Here is a 25,338-nt window from a genome sequence, read left to right as displayed (position 1 = left end):
AAGGAGTCTCGGATTCCCAGCTTTGCTTTCGGGACTGTCCATGTTTTGTTCTTCGTTTTATCCAGAATCTTTTCATACTCCTGGGAACAAGGGCTTGGAGCATAAGGTTCCATGTGCTCTTAAATACCATGAGCATCCTGCCTGGTGTGCGCGTGGCTGGTGTGCCCAGGATGGCATTGGCAAGAACAGCATTTGGAGACAAGGATGGGTCTCTCTCCATCCTAATTTGATGAGACAAAACTGTCTGCAGTCACGCCGTGAAAGATTGAGAACGGCTTTTGATGACTGTGGTCTTAAATTCAGACATCTGATTTCTGTATTTAAGTGCATGAATCTCTACGTGGGCCTGGGCAGAGTAACGTCTCTGCTAATAATCTGTGCAGTGGGTTTTTCATCAATGTTTCTGATGTGGCCCCTGGCCCCTGTGGGAGAAGGAGGAGCTGGCGTAGCCCTTCTTCGGGGTGCACTTCTAGCCCGAAGCAAAGGGATAAGTGGGAACAGTATGTTGGGATACAAATATATGATGTGGAAAGCAGAGTAATTTAAGAAGAGAGGAGAGAGAAAAAAAGGCGTACTGTGCGTACATATGTATTCTCAGTCACTTTTGTTTTACGTTAAATTATTTTTTAATTTTTTAAGTTATATTCATAACATTTTGAAATTGCATGTAGAAAATAAGTGCTTGACTCAGGAGCCATGTGGTATGAGGTGTAACACTGGGAAAGAGAAACTGCCTTTGCTAATGAGCAAATCTTTCACTAAGATTAATAAAAGAAAAGAAAACCAAAACCAAACAAGTAATGAAGAAAATTCCCCATATTTAGTAATACCGGGCTGCTTACCAAGTAGCCAAAACCTGTAGTATCTGGTGCTGAAACTAAGTAGCCATTACGCAAAGTAACAGCATAGTCCTCTGGGTACCACACTGCTAGAGGCACCATTTTTGACTAACACACAAAACTTTTGTACTCCATACTGGAAGGTCTTAAAAATCCTACATTTCATTTTGCTAGAAACACTTATCCCAGGTGACTGAACAAAATTACAGAAAATGGTTCTTTATACCGCTGAATTTTTTCCCATGTGCTGCTGACCCTCTCTATTGTTTGCATTCCTGGGGAGTTACCAGTATTTTCAGCAGCAGGTGAAGGGGCTGCTCATCACCCGGTCCATCCCAAGTCCTCCAGCTCCTCCTCTTTACAGGGGAGGGGAAAGGTTAAATGCCTCGTGTCATCTTTACTTTAAGTGCACTGAAGCATTACTAACTGACTGGCTGCTTTTTTTAATGAAAGAAATTTGTCTTGTAACAGCTTTATATGCCCAGCTAATTAAAACCACTCCATTATATTACTCTCCATGTATCCTGTTTGGTAGGCAGAAATTGTTTGCTCTTTGACAGATTCATTTCTTGTTGATGTTGGTTTTGTAGGATGCTGCTGTCTTGGACTTGTGTAACTTAGAAATAACAAGGCATTAAGGCTTTTTATATATTGGAAAATAGAAAGATTTGTTAATCATTAACACAGAAAACATTCGCAGTCTTGTTTAGCATCATAAGATACAGTTTGTTCTGCGGGTGTAAATGCCTCAGCTTTATGGTAAGACTAAGTTGAGCGACATTTAGTTTGATACATGAAGCTTGGGAATGTGTTTTACATAAAGAAATCATTACAACACGGTATGCCTTTGCTAGCAACCTTTTTAAAAGCTGTCAGGCAGGAAAAATGCCTCTTTTTTTTTTTTTTCCTTTTTTTTTTAGTGAAGAGGCAGCATTGTCTGTACTTGCTTAGGCACTCAGTGTTGGTTGATGCACTTCAGATTATTTGAAGCTTTGTATGTTTTTCCAGTGGTCTCCTTGTTGCAGTGTTTTGATTTCTTCCATACGGATCTGAGTGTGCACAGGTGGGACTTGAAGACTGCCATGCTGCCTGTCACTCCTGATTTGAGACCTGGAGGTCTGAGGAACTTCACCCAGCTGGGAAGCTGGATCGACTGTTGAGATGGAGTCACCTTCTAAACAAATCATGCGTATCCTGTTTTTCCTCCTATCTTTTTCTCGTGCCAAAAGCTGTGGGGTGGACTGAGGATTAACAACCCCATTAACTTTTGTCCCAGCTGTGAAGCAGTCCCTTGACAAATTCTTCGGTGGTCATGTTGATGCAGATTCTGCAGCACATTGAAAAGTAAAAAAATCATAATTAGTGGCTAAAAATTTCACACATGAGGTTTCTATTTAGTACATTGTTGCTCAGCTTGTTGACCGAACAAGTTGGATTCTTTTTGCAAATACAAGAGTCTTAAAAATGAAGACCAACCACTCCCACCTCTCCAAAAGGAAGGGATGGAGTGGGACTTGAGTAGGCACCTTTCTTCATCCCTAAGTAGAGGATCATTCACCAAAGACATTACAGCTTGAACGGCACGACAGAAAAGGTGAAGTGCATTGTTGCGTAGGTTATTTGGAGGGAGAGATCCGGTAAGCAAAAGATAATTGCCTACATTTCTGGCTGAGCAGTAGAAGCCGTGACAATGTGCCATCTGGTTTGCCATTATTCTGACTGAATGTAGGAGGAGAGAGAGTATTTCTAATTCATAACGTGGTATTTTGGGAGAGGCTTGGTGCCGGAAACCAGCCGCATGGGTGCCTGTTGTCCTAGGCTCTGTAAATATAGTCCCTGTATAACCCAGTTGGTCATACATGAAACGAGAGAGGCAATGTATGAATGGATGGAGAAAGAAGAGTACCGCAAGCTTTTTGTTTCATATAGATTATCTGATTAAATTATTTTGAGTAATAGGAAACCCTTTGGTGTAAAATTCCTGCCGGCTGTACACTATAGGTCTGCTTTCATCTTGCTCAGCGATTATCACTGTTACAATGATAAGCGAGACACTACAAAACAAATTTGTGCTGATGAAAAATAAACAAATACACTATCAAAATCTATTATTTCAGAAGCTCCTTGAAGCTGTATGAGAAATATGAAGCTTTGAGAAAGTACTAATACATGGTGTTACTGTGGATATCGGCTGGATCTGCATCCCATTTCTTACAAGGGCGGGAGGGGCTTCAGTATATATTGCTCAATAAGTTACCAGTTATGAGTCAGGTCATAATAAGACTTCAAAGATTTTTAAAAGTGCTCCGCAGATAAGATTAATAGATCATTTGGTGGGTCTGTATAGTATGTTCGTGTGTTAAAACAAGCTCAAAGTATCAGTTAGGGTCCTGAAGAATGCTCATTATTAATAATGTCACAGTGAATGTTTACATGTTCGTAAGCTCTAGCTTTTATTTGTACCAGTGTTTGTGATGGCTTTTAAAGGAATGTTTTCAAAGGTATTTCTGGACTTTCTGAAGGAAAATTTGAAATTACATCATCTTACAGTTTGAGACTAAACCTCTTCTGGTTTTGAGTTTGCATAAAATAATTGATGATATTAAAATATCAAGACTGGTAGGAAGAGAACCAACCCATTCTAACATAAAAATTATAGAAAAACGAAGTAACTAATGCAATGTGTCTTGAATGAACTATGCACCACTTTTCTTTTTTCATGTCAGAACACTAAATGCTTATGGAGTTTACCATATGCCAAGGCAGGTGACAGGGAAGAGCAGGTGGACACACTTCATGCTTTTGGTAGAGGGACTAAAAGAAGGTCTTCCCTGGCTCTAGCTTTGTCCCGTAGTTGTGAGATTACTTGTTTGGGTGCCGAGCTCCTGATGTACCAGCAGAGTCAGTGTGTGTGCAGCAGGGTCACTGCTGGCGGCTCTGCAGCCGTGCCGGGGCAGCGCTGGTGTGGAGCTGCCGGTGAGCAGGGGGAGGCAGCTCTTGCTGTAGCCCTGTGCCCCCCTGCGGCATTTGGGTCACAACAACCCCAGGCAACGCTACAGGCTGGAGGAAGAGTGGCTGGAAAGCTGCCTGGTGGAAAAGGACCTGGAGTTGTTGGTCAACAGCCAGCTGAATACGAGCCAGCAGTGTGCCCAGGTGGCCAAGGCGGCCAGCATCATCCTGGCTTGTATCAGACATAGTGTGGCCAGCAGGAGTAGGGCAGTGATCGTCCCCCTGTACTTGGCACTGGTGAGGCCGCAACTCAAGTGCTGTGTTCAGTTTTGGGCCCTTCACTGCAAGAAGGACATTGAGGTGCTGGAGTGTGTCCAGAGAAGGGCAGCAAAACTGGTGAAGGGTCTAGAGCAGAAGTCTTATGAGAAGTGGCTGAGGGAACTGGCGTTGTTTAGCCTGGAGAAAAGGAGGCTGAGGGGAGACCTTATCGCTCTGTACAACTACCTGACAGGAGGTTGTAGCCAGGTGGGTGTTGGTCTCTTCTCCCAAGTAAGAAGTGATAGGACAAGAGGAAATGTCCTCAAGTTGCACCAGGGGAGGTTTATTTTGGATATTAGGAAAAATTTCTTCAGGGAAATAGTTGTCAATCACTGGAACAGGCTGCTGGGTGAAGTGGTTGAGTCACCATCCCTAGAGCTATTTAAAAGCTGTGTAGATGTGGAGCTCAGGGACATGGTTTAGTCGTCAGACTGGCAGTGCTAGGTTAACGGTTGGACTTGATGATCTTAAAGGTCTTTTCCAACCAAACAATTCTATGATTCAATGATTCATGAGTCATTAATGTGCTCACTGGGGGGTGAAATTACCTGGCACATGAGACAGGCCTGTGTCCAAAAAAAAGTGGACAGTAAACTCTCATGGTTAACAAAGAAACCTCTTTCAGGTTGGTTAACCTGTAAAAAGCAAAGGAGGGTTAATATTGTGGGTTTAATTAGAGTTTCTGAAATTGGTGGCTGCTCTAGTACAAAAGTGTGGACTGAGTGGAGCAGAAGGAAATCAGAAAGCCTCCTCGGTAGGTAGGCGTGAGCTGAGACACCTGGGAAGTCCTCTAAGACAGTCCTATAAAGAATAACTCTGTGTAACCGGCGCTTCAGCTACCAGGTCTGCAATATTCTGATTCTGACTGAAGAAAAACAAAAAAAGTCAAGTTTATTCATCCCTCTACAGTGTAGCAAGAAGCTATCTAACAATTGACATTTTTGTCATGTTTTGAACACTCATTAGCACTTCAGATTAGCTATTAAAGGACATGAAACGTTTAATCACCACGTCTTTTCTTGTTAGCAGTAGTCACTAGTACAATGCTTTTTTTTTTTTTTTTTTTAAAGTAATTAAGTGAAAAAATTGTTACTTTAATAATTTTACTTGGGATGCAGCAATTTCAAGTGTTGAGATTACTGGCCTAAGCAAACTACATTTTCTTCTCCCTGAAATAATGTTTTTGAACTCTTGAATTCTTAAAATAGTAATAAAATAATTCTAAATGTCATGCAGAAGCCTAGAAGATCCTCTTTTACTGCCTCTAAATGTTTGGACATTTTTAGTGTTTGCTGCAAAGGCGAATATTTTTACTCATGACTGAAACTAATGATTTCTCATGTTTTAAAGGTCTACTATTTAATGAAATATTATAAGCGTGGTAAAGCATTGATTCTATAACAGTGACACATTCATTGAATTTCTTTTTTTCTTCTGTAGTACTAGTTAGCTATTTAAAAACCTGTTTGGAACAGACTTCTGGCTCACTTTAAAAAGGAGCTCTGTCAATTATAAATTAAAGGGAAATTTACAAGCCTCAGAAATCCTCAAAATACTGAAGCTCAGTCTTTTATTAAGTTTTCAGTCTGATATTCAAAAGGTTCCAAATAACAGTAAAATAAACCAGCTAATTCCTTTGGGGGTCTGTAATTGTAGGACCTTTTTCTTAAATAGAGATCTATTCCTCTGCACAAAATTGGCATTTAATCAAAATTATTCTCATGTAAACTATTTGTATTCCAAAAATATAGAACTTATGAAAAATTGAAAGTAAACACTCATTTTTAATGGTATATTCTAGGGAACTGTGAAGGGAATGCCATGGAAAATATCAGTGAAAGTTTGCTAATCAACCTCTATCCTTCCCTTTGCTATTCTAAATGGCCAAGACCTGCCCCAAGCTGTGGTGGAAATCTTCACAATGAATTCCTGCTGCAAGGATTTCTTCCAGCTTTGCTTCCAGCAGGTGGTTGGCTGTCCGGCTGCCTGTGCAGGGAAGGTCTGAGCAGAGGTCAGATGGGTTTTGGGTCGAGATAGGGGGTGGTCACACCAAAGGCTTCCACGGTTGGAATGGACATGGAGAGGGACCCAAAGTACCCAGGCTGCAAGGCATGGGTGGTGGTGAGGGAATAGCGGTGGGTTTGTAGGTGGGAACTAGGGATGAGAGAGGTGACTCTTGTGGCTGTTGTTTCCACTTGCATTGATGAGTTGGGACTGGGCTGACACACACTTCTTGCCTCAGCCACCCATGGAGAAAGACAGCGGACCACAGGGGATGACTGCTGCAGTCTTGGGAAGAACTGAGATGCAAGAAAATAGACTTTTGTTTCCTATAAATGCTGAATGGTAACATTTTATTTCAGAAGTAACTGTGAAAACCTGACCAAGAGAAACAATACCACGTTATGTTTTTCCTGCATGCCAACGGGGTAAATTTTCCAATCGGCATTTAGAGGATGCTGAGTGATGAGGATTGGGTTTGCAGAAGAAAATCTTCTCCTTCTTTCTGGAGCTTAGCTTCTTTCATACAGTGAAGGAAAAAACAACCTCTCTGCAGGCCTGGCTGAAGTGTAACCTTGGCGGTAAGCAGTGGAGAAGGTGAAATTGAAGAGTAAGTTGCAAACAAAAAAAGGTCAGTTACTACTGAAACTAAATATATTTCTGTGGGCTTGACAATACAGAAAATATTTCTTTAAAAAAGGGAAGAAGGACTGTATATACTTCACAGCTTGTAGAATCCTAAAAATATGTTTATCCTTGGCAAAGTGTCTTAAGGTCTCAGAAACCATAAAATGTTACAAGCACCTCACAAGGAGGCACCTGGGACGCTGCCTCTTGAGAGTGCAGTGCAGGGTTTGAGCTGGAGAGCTTCTTCTTGTGGGCAGTATGTTAGGTTTTGAGGTTCTACACAGCGATTAACTCCTTGAAATTTAATTACCAGCTATTGCATGTTCAAAACATTTGCTGATTGTTTGTTTTGGGTTTTTTTCTAATATATAACATGGAAAAATCTTGAAGACCAAATTCAGAAAAAAATGGGAATTGAGTTATTTTACCTATATTAAAGCATTTTTGGATATAAACCAAAAATGAAGGAAGAAGTCAGTAGGCCTTATGGTTGTGTAAAACTGTATTAGAATTAATTTTGGAACATATCCTATATATTAACACTGACTAATAATGTGTGTTTAATGGGAAAGCTTTTAAAAAAAAATCTCCAAATGCTGATGTTTTTTTGAGATTTTTACAATATTCTAAAGTAATGACATTAATTTCTGAGAGAGACTGTAAAGGGCCTACTTAGGTCTGGTGTTTATACCTTCCATAATGTCAATTAAATTGTTTAGTTTCTGCCTGCTAGCTGAGAGGACACGAGTAACTCTGCAACTTTCCACTAGAACTAAATCTTCATCACTAACAAGATGCACAAGCTCACACTTACATAAAGCACTAGCGTGATCCGTTCTAGTGTCGGTAGGAGTATTCACAGGCTTGAAGTTAAAATTGTGGATGGTCTCAGAAATGAGGCTCATATTTGAGAACTACAGCGTAGCTGAGGTACGTATACCTCAGAAACCTCACTCTGGGGATTTTCTGATTTTGACTTTTTTATTTCTGCAGCGTTAATATTGCATTTGTGCTAGCATCTAGTATTCAATTTGCGGGTAGTTAGTCCTTAGTTACATTATTGCGGGTCGTATGATTTTAGGTTGCCCATAGCTGTGAAAATAATGTAATAATGAATAGTCCTGCAAAAGTTCTTGTGTACTGACACTGTTCCTCTGTTTTATCTGGGATGAAAGGTTTACTTTCTGGGAAGCTTAAAAAAAAAAAGCAGTTGTTGTTTTTTAGGTCTGTACCCTCAGAAACTTCTTCTAGTTGTTCTCATCTAAGGCATTTTTAAAACATTACTTTCTCATTGCTTTTGTTTAATTGCTTTTAATTGTTTTAAAACATTTGGGCATTCACGGGGCATTTTTCTTCTCAAGATGGGAACAGGCCTTCTTGAGGTGATTTAGAAAGTACTGTTGCTGCCAACTGTCTTAGACATAAACCGAAACATGCTAATTTACTTATTAAAATTCTTTCAACACTCAAAAATGTTAGGATCTACAGATTTAAGTTGGACTATGAAAGCCTATAATCCTCTGCATCCAAGTTAGCCTTCCTCATCCTATGTGCAGAAAGGAGGGGAGAGACATTTTGGGATGGAGTTCAATAGCATCAGGCCAAACATTGAAAGATTGTTTGCACAGCTGTGTCTAAGCAGTGACCAAACTGCTAAACAACCTTGCGGGGGGAAAATGAATAGAAACTCCTGTTGGCCAGAGCACTGAGTTTCCTGGACAGTGCTCAGGATGGTATGAAGTCATTGCACATGCTGGGTCAAGATTTTTGCCCATATTTTCCTCTTGCGCTTGGGAATAATTCATGCTTCGTTTTTTCATGATAATATAATTGGCTTAGAGCATCTGAACAAAATTCTGTATTGACGAATGATGCACTGTGGTGTACTTACCTATAACTTCAATTAGGGAACCTTTCCCTGCCAGTGAACCGGCTCACTGATGTGAGAGGAGACAGTGCCTGTCTATCTGTCTTGCTTCCTTGCAAATTGTAGATTATGAAACTGGACTACTGAGCAATAATTTAATCAGTGGCATCAGAAGAGCATTAAGCTCCATTAAACGTTGGGTCACCATCAATGTCAGATGAGTATTAAATTATGGCTTGCAACTTAGCAGTACTCATCCAAAAGGCAGTACTTAGGTTCTTGGCAAGCACAGAAGAGTTTATTATGGAACAGATGCTTTGGAGCCTAACATATGACTGAAGTGTCAAGTTGTGTCAGAGAAGACGGCCCCAACACTAATGTGGTGCTCAGACTTTGAGAGACACATGTTAGCGAATTGCTCCCTACCTGAACGATGTGTGTTGAAAGTGTTTCATTAATAGGATCTGTTCAATGCTTGGAAGTCAAAGCGCTGCTGTGTCTGCCAAAGACCGGCTTATAACGTGAATACATTATAATAAAATTCTCTCTGCAAATGGTGGAGATGCAGTTCTCCTGATAAGGAGAGAGGATCCCTGCAGGCTGCTCAGAGTTTGACTTTTTATGTAGAAGAAACATCATTTTCTTTCTGGTTCTGACGCACCGTAATATTGCCAGCCTGATATTTGGAGGATGACTGTAATACCTCTACTGCTAGTCACAGATTTTCCAAGTAACAGCAGTAAGGTGAAACTGGTAAAAGTCTTTCTGGGTGGCTTCGCTGATGTTAGCAACAGCTCTCACACAGCAGCTAAATCATCGAGGCTCTTGTCAGTCTGCTGTATGGCTCCTGCCACTTAGGAAAGCTGTGTGCTGCAGGAGATGCTGACCTTGGAGCTACGCAGGGGGAGAGAGAAGAGGATGAAAAATGGATGCTAGACTAAAATTGTTTTCCCATTTCTGTTTAGGTGCAAAGAGAATAAGGAGGAGATAAAGAAGAGAGGAATAGATTGGGCTGGTAGAGTAACAGATGTGTTGAGGAAAATTTTTGCTGGTGGCGGTGCTGGGAAAGGAATAAACGAGAGTGATGTTGATATAGGTAAAGCTTACCTGGTCTTTATGCAGCCTCTAGCTTGGTGGTAAGATGGGTTCTCCAAGTGGGAATCCTTACAAGATTTGCCTGCCCATCTGCTGAAGATGGTGGTTAGGGTTCTTCCCACGATCTTGCCCGTGGTTAAGATTTTCTTATCTGACTGTAAGCGCAGGCTGGCCACACAGGCTTGCTGGCACAATATCGTGGCAGGATATTTTAAGCCATGTTACAGGTTTTCATTTATTAAGGATTGCACCACTGATGCTCAGGTGTTGCCAACTAAATTTTTGTGCAAAACGCATAGTACTTCTGTTCCGTGGGAGCGGGCTACAGGTGGGAATGCTGCGCTTTCAGCTGGAGGAGCATGGACAGCTGGGCAGAAGGCAAGGGTCTGCCGGGAGGACTCCTATCATCTGGCTGCAGGGTCCCAGAAGTCTCCTTGTGAGCTGCTTGCAACATCTTACGGTTTCCCAGCATTAGGCCTCTGAGTTGGTTAAGTAAATGTGTGTATATGTGTGCATTGTAAAACGTTAGTAACACTAAACTGCAACATTTTGCAGAAATGTATATAGTGTGTAATACTAATATTTAATGAAGTGCCTCATCCTCTCTTTGGGAAAGAGCTTCAGGGACAGGTTTCATACCATTAATTTAGTGCTATGCAGTTAATAGTTAAAAACAAACTGTTATTAATTTTGTGTGACACATGCACACATTACTTTCCATGTGAACGTTCATTTCTCTTTCCTGGGGATATAACATTGATGAGACTTGAAAGAGACTAATGTGTCGCTGTAGATTAATTCAGTCTTTGAAAGGTCTAATTCCTAGTTACTGCTTTTTGCTCATATGGATAAATTGTACGAGCAAGTTATTTCGCAGAATGAGAAACTAGCTAAAGTGTAACTTAAGTTGTCGCTTCAACAGATTTTTTTAAAATTTTTATGTATTTACAACGTATGCAAAGCTGACAACATTATTTTAAAAAGTATATTGCCAAAAAAAACCCCAAACCCTAACGAATGTATTTTGCCACTCCCACTTTACAGGTTTATGGTTCATATTGTAGATTTTACATTATGGAATGTGTTCTTCTCTTTTAATGAGCAAGAGGGAGAGGGGAGGAGCAGGCATGTAAAGTTGTGCTTGCGTGTACTTTTATGTAAAACTCTCTACTTTGAATATAGTTTGAAGCAGATTGTCCTAGCCCAGAAGCTTAAAATGGAAATGCTTTCAACTTCTTAACATACACTGGATCTGTGCATATCAGAACGCAATAAAGCTGTACTTGTAGGACTGTGTGTAAAGTTATTTCAACATCTTCTGTTCAATTACGGGTGATATCATTAGGGTTATGGCTTAATTCTGAAATCCTTCCTGGGAGAAGGTGGATACAGCCAGTGAACACTGGATGATTTTTCGTGTATTAGAAGGAAAATCAAATGTAGACAAAGGAAGAATAATTTGGAGCATGGATGGAAGTCATAGCATAAGCACTCCCAGTCAAGCCTCCCATCTTGGCCACTATTGCTCCAGAGAGAAGTTCAGTGTAAGCACAGTGACGCTGAGGAATTGCTCATGTTGCAAAATGAATTGCATTGCTTTTAACCACGCTGCTGGGCTGCATGAAATCCTCGGGCCCTGTGTGGTGGCATCACCAAATAAATCTTGAGGCCTTATCTGAACCATTAACAGATTTCTCCAGTGGTGGGAGACAGTGTAAAGAACTGAGGTAAAGGAAAGCTTTAACAACTGTTGTATTATTTCTTCGGGGACACGATGTTCCAGCTTGCTCCGAAAGGATGCCTTCTGACATAATAAATTCTTGGCAGCAAAGCTGGTTTTCGTGGTGCAGAACTATAATAAAGGCTGAGGCAGAGCTTATTTGACTGTTTTGCGTAATAGCATATATTAGCCCATATGCAGGAGGGAGAAGAGGAGGGCCCTTCTTGTGACAACAGTGTGTTTAATGTGGCTGCTCTGGAGCGGGCTGTAAAAATGCAAACATGGGAAGGCATTTGAAAGAACAACCAGTACTTATTTACTTACTTGGTTAATGTCAGGGGTGTGCTTGGCTTACATAAACATCTTCTGACTGTCTTACATATTATACTTGTTTTTTCCCTTTAATACATGATTCATTTATATTTTTCGGAGGGGTGGGATGGTTACTGAGACATCGTATGTGAAGTGATGGAAGTGATGAATATTAGGAGTATAGCTTTCCCTTTCTTCAAGACACTCCTACACATATCAAAGTATTTGACCAGTGATTTTAAGTTACAGATGTTTCTTTGTCATGTGGAGGGGGATGTATAGCTTTTTCTGCCCACAACCCTAAAACCGTCCCAAATCTCACACTGTGCTGAATTGTGTGAGCTTCCGCTAAAGAGAGCTCCAAGCCTGGGAATTGCATGGGCGTTGCGAGAAGGAAGAATGAATGGGAGGGAGTTCACTCAGAATTTGAAAAAAACCTTTCCCTCCTGTCTGCTTTCTGTAGGCTTGGACACTTGATGGCTTTTCACTTCCTATAGTCATGTGCTAGTGTGAAGCACAGCTGCAAATAACCATGGGAGACAGCGGAAAGCTATGGAAAATTAAGACTTTGGTATTTTAAGTCCTGAGAGGGTGTTTCAGCTTTATAGCCCCTTTTAAACCATTGAAGAAGCCAATACCACACCTACTTAGACAAAGCTTCCCATCCTTAGAGGATGTGCCGGTTGCATTTCACTGCTTACAGTCACATTTGGGAATTTGGTAGTTTGTCATTGCTGTGCGGTGCAAAATGGTTCGGAGGGCAGGCGCTGTGCATTAGTGCAGTTGCGGTCGGAGACGTGCAGCCGTAGCCGCGGGGCTGGGACGGGTGGAGGGCTGGTTTGCCCCGGGCACGCTGCACCCTTGCTCGCCCTTTCCAGCTCTGGCCCTGTTCCCTTGCTGGCGTGCCTGAACCTGGTGGTGCTCACTTCAGCCTATTTTAATATTGTTAGCGCTCGCTGCTTGCTTGAGACGTGTCGGAGAAGTAGTAAAGGCACACGCTGTTGTTCGATGGATGGTTGCTTCCCCGTGTAAACCAGTGGTGTGGCCATTTTGTTTGCAGGCACCAGAATATTATGTTTGGCCATAAGCCCAGTTTTAATATTGTATGTTTGATGATAAGCTGAGTCTTAATCTTGTAAAGTTGCTTCACACTAGCAGAAAGATAAACCTCTAGAAACTCTAAAGTCAGAAGGGCACGTGCTGAGGAAAACTTTTTGTTGTATTTGTTCATAAACTGCATTGTGTTTTAGGGGGGAATCAATGAGTAATAACGTTACTCCCTATAGTCCGATGTATGGTAGTTCTTAGAAAACATCAAATCCCTACAGTGGTAGTGATGCAGACAGATGTTGTACAAGGAATCATTTTAGAGGAGAAAAATGGTAGTGTTTGAAATTTAAAAAAATTATCTGATAAAACACAAATCAAATAAATGTTAGTTAATAGTATTTAGAACCCTTAGTTTACATTTATTGAAAAATGCCTCTATGCTAAGATAGTTGCAATGTATACTAGTTTACATGTGATAATTGGAGCAGAAATGTTGTACTTTGAGGATGAAGTTAAACATTGATTGGATCCACGAAGACTGCCCTTTCCTGAGGTAGTCTGCAAGCTGGAACACGTGTGAAAAAAGGGAAGGAGAGTGATTGCGTGTGAAAACGGCAAAGTGAAACTGAGTAGGAATAAAAGTAGCTGTTGAGGGTTCTGTCTTTATTAGCTGGGCAGCTTGAATTTCATGGAGAAAGAGAAGTTTATCAAGTGCCTTGGGTCAGGACCACAGCTCCTCATATATTACTTTGTACAGACTCTAGCGTCGTGGGACCCCGAATAAGACTAGACTGGCTGGATTCTTGTGTATCATAAAAATAAATTGTTATGTGTAAAGTGACAATGGCATTTTCTCCTCTTGCTTTTTGCAAAGCTTTGATGGTACATTCCATGTCCTTAAAGCTGCTTCAAAAATCATGAGGGCATAGATTTAAGTAGGAAAAAAATTGAGACAGTAATGGGATTACCTCTTTGAAATTTTAGAGAAATATTTAATTCACAGTTTATAGTCTTATAATCTTGACAATGCTTGGACAACTTGTTGGAGAACTTCCGGTTTTGGTAGAATATGATATTTAAACACACACTTCTTTATTCAGAATGCAAGTAGGATTCCTTGGGGGGAAAGGAAAAGAAAAAAAAAAACAACATTACAGTTCAGATATTTCCACTTTATCTCTAGATGCCTCCCAAAGTGTGTTGAACTTCTAACCCTGAGCTTAAAATCTGTCATTTTATACACTGAATTATGAGGATGAATGCACACTTTCTCATCCTATCCCCACTGTGGCCACCCTCAGCCCCTGCAGTTGGGTGTAGTAGTATTTATCAGGAGTAAATGGATGCCTTCCTTTGATTAGCTTCATTTGAGGGATTCCTGATATTTAATGATGCTGTAGGTTGTTTGGCAAGCTCCTCTCCCTTCCACTAGCAAAGAGATTTCCGCTGCCATTATCAGCCATGCTAACTTTTTCAGCACCCTTCAGCATTTCTCCTGTGCAAAGGCCACAGCTGTAGTTGAACAATGTGGTTGTTGTAATCCAGTAATGAGTCCTAAATATAACAATAATTATAACCTCTTACATTGAGAACAATATTGATAATCAGGGATACTAATCCTTGAATTTCATAGAAACAGAGCTCAACACTGGTTGTTGCAGTGTTATCCATGTTTTAAGATTTCAAATACTTTGCAAAACTTGTGTGTGCTTGTGTAAAGATTTGGCTTTGCTATACAGATGGGCATAATGGAAGCAAAAAGCACTCAGAAAAATATGAATGATTACATTTATCAACAGCTAAACAGAACACTTCGGATATTATCCTTGTAATTAACAAGTCTAACTTGCCATAATAAGCCCTGATTAGAAGTAGTCTAACAGCAAGGACTGATTTTATTGAAAATATGTCTAATAGACATAGAGTCTAATAGACTCTGTACCCAGTTCGGTCTTGTGTATCTTTAAATCATGTTTGTAGTTAGCGTACATGTATGCTTTCTGTCTCTCTGTCCCCTTTTTTAAATTTCATTTTCTTTTTTCAAGAAAACCCTTTTAAAATTTGGTCAGTGTGAAATTCTTTGTAAAGTAGAGCTGTTGATGAGCCATATATGATCCACTCAGCATTGATGTTTCTGCAGTTTTCTGATGAACAAAATTGCCATTTATTGCCAACATGGTCATACAATTAATATATCCAGGTCTTATAAGAGTTCACAATCACGAAAAGAGAGTGTATCTGTAGGCACGGAAAGAGCAGACACTTCAGTGTTAGATTCTTTGAAAAGGATTCGATTTTTAATTACAGAATTCATAGTGACTTGAGACAGTACTTCTTTCACCTCAAGCTTCTGTTTCAACCCACCGCTGTCAGAAAAACACTCTTGACTCCCAAGTTCTCACCTGGCGTAATGCCGTCTCCTCGTTCACTGGTGGCTTTTCCTTTGACTGACCACAGGCCCTTCTGGCAAGGACCTTAAAAAGAACAGAGCAACGTGCAAGGTCTAAAATATACTTCTATTTCAATTCCTCATTTTGTGCTTCTCTTCAGGAGCCCAGTGTGATACCTTCCTTATTTACCTCACTGCTGTACACAGTACCTCTGGTCTAGCAGCCAGGGTCTCAGCATTTATAATACCTTCAGGAGAGGCTGAATCTGGATTACGTTGCTGCTTCTTGTGTTCACATCTTCTGAGTTTTTCATTCTACAAACTTAACATGCTTTTTTGGATGTAGTAGTATATATCCAGTAGACATAAAGATATAAGGTGGGGTGTTTTTTAGGTATTGTGTTTCTCTTCCGTTGTCTTAAAAAGTAGTTTTTAGTTAGCAGTACCTCTCAGCTAACGTTTTAACTGTGAACAGTTGAAGACTCCTAGAAAAAAAATATACCTACCCAAACTGCACATGGGAAACTTGTAATCTTATACTATATTCTACGAATAAGCATGTTATGCTTGAAGCAATAACTATTTGGATATTCTCAGGCATTTTTCATGTTTGTCTTTATTGCTTTTGGAATTTTCTTTGACTCAGATATATACAGACCAAGAAGGAGAGGGAGTGAGAGAGAGAATAATTCTATAGAGTGAAGGACAAACACGTTTTGCAGTTATAGGGCTTTTGTCTGACATTTCAGAAAACCAGGGCCCAAAGTCATTGTCCTGCTCTATTGCAAATACTGCTGTAATCCAGGCGTTTAGCAATTCTTTTTTTCATTAATCCTGCACCCATTCATAAATCCGGGGCCTGCAATTAATTCCCCCCCCCCCCCCCCCCCCAGTTTTAAATATATTGTAATTTTCTCCCAATCTGTAATGAAAGCTGCTTTTGGTGTTTCTCTTGCCATCCTACCTGCAGTGCTCCTCTGGGAAGGGGGCATTACTTTTTTGGCGGCAGTCCTGTCCACAGTAGGCATTTGCCATCTACTGCACTTAAGACATTCTGTTCTTTGCTCCGTCTTTTGGCACCAATAACTATGACATCTGTTTGTCACATATGACGCCCAGGAGGTGCTGAAGTCCCCGAAGCAGCGATCATCCCTTACGTGGGCAGAGGAGAATTATCTTTGCCTCTCAGGTGGGGAAGCGGCTGGCTTGGCTTGCTCCCTGTTTCTCTGGTGACATTCAGACTGAGGGACATGGAGTGTTTCCAAATGCCCATCTCCCACGTACAGACTGTGGGGAAACCTGGCCTTTCCTCGTCTCCCCTGTCATGCTGTGGTTCTCCTAGGGAGGAAACTTGAGTGTGTACCCCGAATGGGAGCTGCTGTGGCGGGGAGGATTGCCCGCTCTGGGCTGCCTGCAGGGTCTGAGCCCAGGAGCAGCTCTCTGGTTGAGGGGGGAGAGAGGGAGAAGTTTTATGGTTGGGTGTCTTGCTCTTTCACATAAGCAAACCTTGTATTTTTGTATAATTAAAGTGAATAGGCAGTAGGCTACCAGCTCTGGATTAATAAAGCCTAGGTACAAATGCGTAAGTCATAGCACAATGTTTTAACTTCTCAGAAACTCAGTTGAACGTGTAAGTTTGAGACATGCGTAGGCTCATGTGCAGTTTCAAAGGTGATCAGTCCTTAAGAATAGTTGGCTTAAATTTAATGCATACTTAATGGTGAGCAGGGAGAAAACAAACGTGATTTTTTTTCTGAGCATTTAATGTTTTAGTGGTCCCTTCCATCATGCTAGGTTAGGTTAAAATGTTGCAAATAATAGTTTAAAATCTGAAACGGCATTGGACAGTGCTACATAAATGCCCAGCTTATATTAAACTCTAGTTTAAATTTTTTTGTAATGACTCGTTAAATTCTGTGCTACAGTCCATTGCTTAAATTTGTATTTGTTAAGCCATAAAACTGATGGAGTTCAGGTAGGGCATACTCTTTCTGTTCAGATTGAAAGATGAATTTGTTTGCCTTATATTTAAAGAAAAAGCAAAGCCCCAAAGCTGTCATTTGTTTTTTTTAAGAAAGCTGTGTGTCTCTCCCTCCTGTGCAAAATTATTCCATGTATTGTCTGTATGTTGCTGCTTTTCAGTAAATGCTGGGTTTCCAGAGCAAGGACTTGCCAAGGGAAGTTGTCAGTTTGCATCCTCATTCTGATTTACCAAGGGAGCATAAAAATATACTCCCTTGTCAAAGTTGCAGGTATGGTAGTTAAACCTGTAATGTTCATTATCTTTCTCTTAATCCCAAAACTGAAAAGAAGGCTGATAAGGGGACAAGCTCTGTTATTTTCACTGTAGTTTTCCAATCTTAAGGAAAAATTCTTTTGCCACCAATTTGTGGAAGAATATTCTACCTAGCTGCCATTATTTTTAGAACTGCATCTTATTGTGGATATCTGAGCAGGTGATTACAAATCTGAGTTCAGATCTAGCCATAGGAAAGGTCTATTTTAATACTTTTTTAGTCTCTTAGAGGTGGGAGGAAAGACTGAACTGCTTGCAGAGGAGGAGCAGGCTGTACGATCAGAACCTTGGGATGTATTTCATGGAGAAGGTCATTTGAGTTTGAATTGCCACAGATGTGCATAACCTGTTCTGACACTGAATTACAGGGCGGTTTGTCGGCGTGCTTGTTTCAAAAGATAACCTGTTACACACATCAAAATAAGACAATACCTCAGAGAGATCATGAAGTGTGCGGTTGTGCTGTTAGTTAGGAGATTGCAAGCATGGAAGATTTCCCTGGAGGGTAGCGCTGCATCTTGCAATCTTATTCCAGAAAATCATATGAATAAAAAAATGAAATTAAACATTTCTTGATCAGATTCTACTGATTTGTATTAAAAGGAATTCATTGCATAGAAATCTGCCTGATTTCACATCTGCGAGCCATTAAAAATTGTTAATGATTTGATGAACTCTGACTTGGCCCACAGAAGGTAGAAGTCAATGACAGAGTAGGGGAAAAAAACCCAGTTCCAGTATGTTCTACCTGGAAGAGAAACTTTTCTAGTGAGGTTTTTTTTAATGTTAAAAGCACTGACTCTTCTGAGCAGTTTCTTTTGGAGGAGCTTTCTTTATTTTTGCTATTGTTTTTTATTTGTTTAGTCCCACAGATGAGGTAGAGCTTGCTTTAAACTTAATGAAAAGAGTTGCTCCTTTTCTGCTAGTGCACAGAATAGTCCATCTGTGTACCTAACACCTCAGGGGTATGCCAGCTGACAGAGGGCTGCAATGTATTAACATCTTAAACAGTCTTCTAGGCCCCAGTCAGACTGGCCAGGTAACGAGTGTATAGTGCGATCTGGACAGCGTTGCCGGACTGTGTGGTTGATAAGTTCAGGTGGAAAGCATGTGGGGCAGGGGAGGGCTTCTTGAGTAGTTAGCGTCCTTGGAGGTCTGATTTCTGTAGCACAAGATGAGGAACCTTTCAATTAAAAAGAAAAAAAAAGTTACAGTATATATTGTTTCCTTTTAAAGAGTAGATCTAAAAGGAAAAGGAGTGCCATCATACGGTTTTACTTTAAACTCTCTTATTATTGGAACATCTATGCCTTTACATATACTGAAAAAATCTTGGGGTTATTTTGGGTGAGAAGCAGAGTTGTTGAATATGAGACTGTTACTTTTGTATTGACATCACAAAACCTGTTTGATATACTATGAGGCCTTACTGCCTCCAGAATATAACAACGAACCTGATTTTTGGACAGAGGCCACTGTTCTTGAAATATCCAGGACTGCTTGGCAGTTGGCTTGGTTGATTGGCAACCTTAATCGCACCCATGGCTAGCAAGAAGGAATAGGACATCAAACTGAGTTGTTTGCTGGGATTCCTGTGGTGCGTGGGTTGCACAATGTCTTTTGATATGAGGGCACTGGGGAGTAGAAAAGGAGCACACCATGACAGCTAGAAAAATTTCTTACTACATTGAGGTTGGGTGGATGCTGGACTTACAGGAGTACCATAAAAGACAGAATGCTCTTTAGAAAGCTGTGCTTTCCCCATTAGCTTCCAGGGTGTCTCCGTGGACCCCAGGCACTTGATGGTTTTTGGTACATCTTGTCCTGTCCCTAGCAAAATGGCAGTATGAGCCAGGAATGCTCCTTCCCTGCGGCTCCCCTCGTGTTGATCTGAACGCAGCAGCGGCTGGCCGGCTGCTGGCAAACAGAGCTGTCTGCTGTGGCTCTGGGGACACACGGTGTGGGTGAGGAATGCTGGTGGCCTTTTTGTATTATTATTATTATTATTTATTATTTATTATTATTATTATTTCCTATCTGTGCTCAGTTTTATTAAAAAAAAATGCTGCTCTTTAATTAAGAAACAGAATGACAGAAATAAATGTCTTTAAAAGGATGTTCTATTTAGGGAATGAGGGGAAGTAATTGCGGCAAGCTATTCTGAAAATGTCACGCAATCTACAGTTAAATTATTTTGTTCTTTCCTGGTTGCGTTTTTTTTACAAAATTGGTGAGTCAAGTAATTGTCAGTAATATTTTTGTTGTCTTAATTTTTTTTTTCTTACCCCATATGAACTATATGCATCCATCTATATTACATCTGAATGACATAAATACATAGATAGCAGGAGGAGGAAGAGTAATGGCTCGATTTAGAATTAGCTGTCAGTAAGTGTTTATTAAGTGCATCTGTCAGGTCTTATTCTGGATTTCTGTTGCTAGTCTCTTAGCTGGGAATCCATTTTTTTGATACCTGATGACGTTGAATATTTTGATGTTATTATTCTCATTCATCAGTCTACGTAAGCAGTGTGGGACTTAAGTTCAGGAATATCAGAAGTACTTACTGCCTTCTTTTTTTGTCATTTAGCAAAAGCACATCTATCGCCTATTTTTAATACATTTTTAGATGAAGTGTTTTATGTATTGTCAAGAATATTCAATTTCTTTCAAAAAATAAATGCCATTATACGTGGGGCTGTGCTAGTAAAACAGTTCATGCAATTAATATACCAGATGGAAAACTTGGGCTGAGAAGGGCTTTTGGAGAAGATACGTACAAATATGGATAAATCAAGAAGACTTACGTCAGATGATTCAAGATAATGATATCGTGTGTGTGTGTGAACGAGTAAAGTGGCTTCAAGAAGGCTTGAGGAAAAATCATCTCCTTTTGCAACTTAAATTTAACATGTAAATGAGTTCTTATAGATCTGGAACTTGGTAAATAGCCTTTCTTCCAGGTCTCATGCAGAAAAAGAATACCTAATTTTTAGTGCTACTTGTCTGTTTGCTAATAATGATAAGCATTGCCTATCACTTAACAGAAAACCAGCAGCATTTGGATGAATTAAGCACTCCTATTGAAATGGCTTGGGAATATGCAGGAATTGTGCTCTTTGGCATGTTCTGAAGCAATGGTGTCTAAGAAAGAGAGAAATTAAGATCATCCCCTTGTACATCACACTGACTATGCATGTATTTTGTTGTTTTACAGTGAACCATTACTTTTGATTAAGAAGCAGTTCTAAGGCCAAAGACTGAGTGTTTATTATTAAAGTAAAAAGGAAAAAATATCAAAAATACAGTGGGGCACCCCACAAAGCAGCAGACTGTGTTGTTTTGACCTTAGTAAGTGTTTCTGTCTTCTTGTCTGTGCATATGTGTGGTAACCAAGTCATTTTATAGATCACTCTTGGTGGTTCTGATAATTCAGTTTCCCTTACTGAAACTTAGGAGAATAAAAGCTTTAGTAGATCATTGCTTTCACTGAAAGTTTAACCGTTTGTATTTTCTTTGTTGAAGAATTAGGGAACAATTTCTAGCTCTTCACAAGCTGGTCAAGCACATCTGAGAGCCAGGCTGTGTGGCAAAATGTGATACATGACCAGTCCTGGATCACCATTTTTTTCTCTGTTAATATGTTACAATAGAGTATATGGCTGATTTGAGCAACTATTTATTTGATTAGAAAGGGAAATAAATAGAAGACATGGCTCCAAATGCTTCATTAACCTAGACCTTTTAAGTGGCTTTGTTGCAGAGGCAGGAAATCAGGCGGCACGCTCTGGGGGACGTGGTTGGAGACTGCTGGAATTGGGGACCTGCTAAGGAGAATTTCCTGTGTCTTGAGCCTGGAGTATTTGATTTACAGTGTGTTTGCACGTAGTTTAGTTTTGGTGTGTGAATTCTAGAACTTAAAACCATGTGAAGATTGTTCTAGTGTGCAGTAGCAGGAACAGGGTGGGGGGGTGACGCTTGCCCACAGGCCAAACCAAGAATGGTAGGCTGGCCCGGCACTGGGGCATCCTTGCCTGCAGTACCAACATGTTCCTCATGTGAGTCTCTTTGGAGGTGTGGCTACACCCTAAAAGGAGTGAATGAGAACCAAAAATGCAACAAAACCAGTTTCAGAGAAGCTTTATGCTATAAGCTGGTCCCCTCCGAGTCATCTGGGGCTTAGCAGTCAGATCAATCTTTTCTCCTCCACATATCTTAAGGTTTTTCAGACATTTTGATTAGCCAGTAAAAATGTTCTTACTTCCTCACAACCTAATGAGCAGATGTCTTTTCAACATTAGGGAAAGAGATATGTGCTGGCTGGGACTGTTTGAAGACAACCATCAGAAAGGTGGTATCTCTCAAGAAGCTGCTAAATTAATGCATTCAGGTTTTTGTCAAATCCTGCTTCTCAGTATCAATCATGTTGATCCATTGGAAGGTATTCAGACACAAATTTTAGATGGACCGTCAAATACTCAAGAGTCTTCCTTATCCCCTTGGCACACAGATGCGTATGCTACAGAGCTTCCCCATACTGGTCTGGCCCCTTAAGCAAAGATTGATGGAGAAGGGACGCATGATGGATCATCTCACGTTCTGCGGTGCTCTTTGCTCCGGGCAAAAATGTGTAGTCAGCTGCATGTCGTTAGACTGACACTCAAACTGAACAGCTAGAATAGGGATGGCCCCCAAAGCAGGACCTGGTCCTGTACAACCCTGCACTCGTCCGTGTCCTCAGCAAACGTGTTGCATGCACTTCTAGGATCTTTTTTGGCACAATGGGCCTGTTTCTACTCCCTGATTACCGTGTTCTGGGAAGTGCACCCAGGTCTTGATTTGAGTGCCTTTTCACGCTCAGTAAGCATTTGTGTGTGGTGAGTTACTCCATACAGTTTCTGAACTGAGGTACGTTGAGCTGGATCTGCTGCTGCAGTCGGGGCCCAGTTTATGCATTTGCAGCGCTACCACCTTTGTTGTTCCCCAGAGCCCTTTGCAGCTTGTTTTGGGGGCTGGCATGATCTGTGAACTGTCAGGGAGCTCGGCGGCTATGAACGGTCTTGGAGTAGGTGAGACACTATGATGAGGCACTGCCATTTTGTGTGTCACTGCATGGGGCACTGTAGTCAAGAGTCCAGTGAAGAGATGGGTTCCTAGCTGAGGGCATCTGCAGCAGCATCTCCTCGTCATGTGACCTACTATGGCAGAGGTATGCTGGGAGGGAGGTTAAGAGGCACTGGTAGCTAGTTACTTCTGGATATATGGCATTGAACATATTCACACTCCCATTATACCCCTAGAATTTGTCTCTGGTGCAAATGTTTTCCCTTGTTTCCAGTCTCTTATAGTGCTGTAATAGCTAACAGCATCAGCTGATATATCCCTCCCCTTGTTTCTCCTCTCCCCTCCCTGATGTAAGGAGGCATTACTAACGTACCTGTTATTAGGGACTGCCAGATAGGCATTCATAGCATAGTATACTACAAGAACTCAGAGCTCTGTTCAGGGTTCAGGAGTGGCTGGTATCATCCACAGGTGGAAAAGCTATGGCTGCCATAGCTCGACAAATGTTATGATTTCTGGATAGCATAAAAATTTGTGTCATATTGAAATATTTCTCTTAAAGATAGGACAAATATCCTCCATTGGCTTGATTATTTTTTTTGTTCCAGCTAATTTTGATTTCCTATGGCATTACAAAATGTTGGTAACTTTTGTCTTCCCTTCTGTCCTGTTTCTGCAGGTCTTGATGATTGCCTGCAGCAATACATAAAGAACTTTGAGAGAGAGAAGATTAGTGGTGACCAGCTACTGCGCATTACTCACCAAGAACTGGAAGACCTTGGAGTCACACGAATTGGCCATCAGGAGCTTATCTTGGAAGCAGTAGACTTGCTCTGTGCACTGGTAAACTTTTTGGGGCAAAAAGGGGAGGAGTGAATAATATTTGTGTGTTCACAGTTTGTGTAGTCAAATTTATAGACCTAAAGACTGTCTATGTAGTTCAAGAAACTCCTGACACGTAATGTATGAACAATTTAGCATTTTAAACCAGAGGCAAGATAAAGAGCAGTATCTACTGATAGGATAGTGCTTGTTAAATAAATTGGTATCAGAGATTTAAGGCTTGCATATCTGTCTTTATAGAAGAAAGGCTTATCTGAAATCACAAAAGGACTGGACTGGGTTTGGTTTGGAATGTAAAACAGTTATATATGTGAATGCAGTAATTGACTGCCAGTTGCCCTTTACAAACAAAATGTCCTGATATTAACTATGTCATTTTTCAGTGATTCTTTCATGCAAAGTGTGTTTTAGATCATTATTCAAGCTTGCTGAAACATAGCTGCTTGTATTTTACACTAGAAAGGATTAAATACTGAGATAATTATCTGATGTGTAAATAATGCATACATCTTTTATGGAGCATACAGAGGGATTTTGGTAATGGTCTTTTCAGTCAGGTTGCGTCATGCAAAACTGGGATTATCCCCTCAGTGAGGGGTGTGGTGCTGACTTCACCCCTCTTATGAACTCTTTGTGTGTGCCTGTAAAGATTAGTGGTAGATTGGGCATATTGTCTGCTGTAGGATTGTGAACGCTTCTGCTAAGATGTACCTGACTGCCTAAAGTGGTTTTGTGGATTTTTAATGCGTTCTACTTTTCCAAGCCTCAGAAGCAGCTTTAAGAAAGCTGAATCCCAGTAGAGGCAATCAAAGATGGTAGGCTGAAAGGCTCTTCAGAAGGGCTTGTGGATTCTCAGTACGCAGCAGCTTTTCTGAATATCCTGTTGTTGCATCTTTGAGAGATAGATGTGAGGGGTAATGAAGAGAAGGGAGCGAAAAAGATAAATAAAAAATGCAAAAGGAGAAGTGAAAAAGGGGAGAAGATATTTTTCATACAGGAAGTCATTTGGTTTGAAACACATCTTAGATCCTCTTCTTTAGGGTAGTATTTCTAATAACGCTGCAGAGTGGCTCAGTGCAGTAAGTTATCTCATCCATTTGTTTTTTAAATAATGGAAAGGATGCAATCCTAAAAAAAAATGCTACTGATATAGAAGGCAACATAAAGAGAGTTATTCACAAAGTACTTTTCTCATCAGATGGTGCAAAAGGAAACAACAAAGTAAATACTTTAACTGAGACAAAATCTAAGTTAGGGTGAACACTGATGACCATTCTTCTCAGGCACACAGGAAGACAGATTGTGGCTCTTTCAAAAATAACCTATTTTCACGAAAAAACCTTATTAGCTGAAATTTCTTTTTTTCCCAGGTATGTAATTACAGATGTTATCTTTAGACAAGCAAACAGAACTTGTCTTTGTAGCTCCCTTATCTTAGGCAGAAGTGGATGGAACTAGGTTGAATATGAAATTAGGAATTTGTAGCAAAGACTGACACTGCATCCTTAAGTCATGCAGCAAGTCTCTACCTTCCTGGTCCTTGTTGCACATACCTTGTTGTCTGCTTTTCTGAGTTCATCTTCAAGAAAACTTCATCACTGAAACACAATAGCATGCGTTCAGATCACAGCTTCTAATTTAAGCTGAGGTTTTTGCAGTCTCACAATTGGCTCCTGATGTCTCCTCAGGGATATAAAATGTGATTGTTATATTGATTTTTGTGGACTTAATTTAAATTTATTGTTCACCAATCAGATAAACCGCTTAGAAAATTTAATTCAGAGACAATCCTTTTGGCTATACTGGCCCTATACTTACAGGCTTTCCTTCTTTTATTGCATCAGTAAGTATCTGTCCTGGTTAGTGCTTGCCCATTCTTCTGATTAGCCTCTAATGTTGACTGTATTGTTTAAGAGAACTTTAAGCCTATGACTCCCCAATGTAGGATAGCTGCTAGTGCAGGTAGTC

General features: G+C 40.5%; 1 protein-coding gene across 8 annotated transcripts in view; it reads left to right on the top strand.

Annotated features, from left to right (window-relative positions):
- Window positions 1–25,338, top strand: part of CNKSR2 (connector enhancer of kinase suppressor of Ras 2) — a 232,707-nt gene that overhangs the window by 13,231 nt on the left and 194,138 nt on the right. For all 8 annotated transcript variants that reach the window (XM_075775023.1, XM_075775019.1, XM_075775012.1 and 5 more), the window contains exon 2: window positions 23,207–23,370. In XM_075775023.1, coding sequence (XP_075631138.1) covers window positions 23,207–23,370 — 164 coding nt within the window. The remainder of the gene's footprint in view (window positions 1–23,206; window positions 23,371–25,338) is intronic.

Source organism: Balearica regulorum, chromosome 1 (assembly GCF_011004875.1).
Source record: "Balearica regulorum gibbericeps isolate bBalReg1 chromosome 1, bBalReg1.pri, whole genome shotgun sequence".
Taxonomy (NCBI): Eukaryota; Metazoa; Chordata; class Aves; order Gruiformes; family Gruidae; genus Balearica; species Balearica regulorum.
Note: the sequence above shows the minus strand (reverse complement) of the source record. Positions and strands in the feature narration are given on the sequence as shown.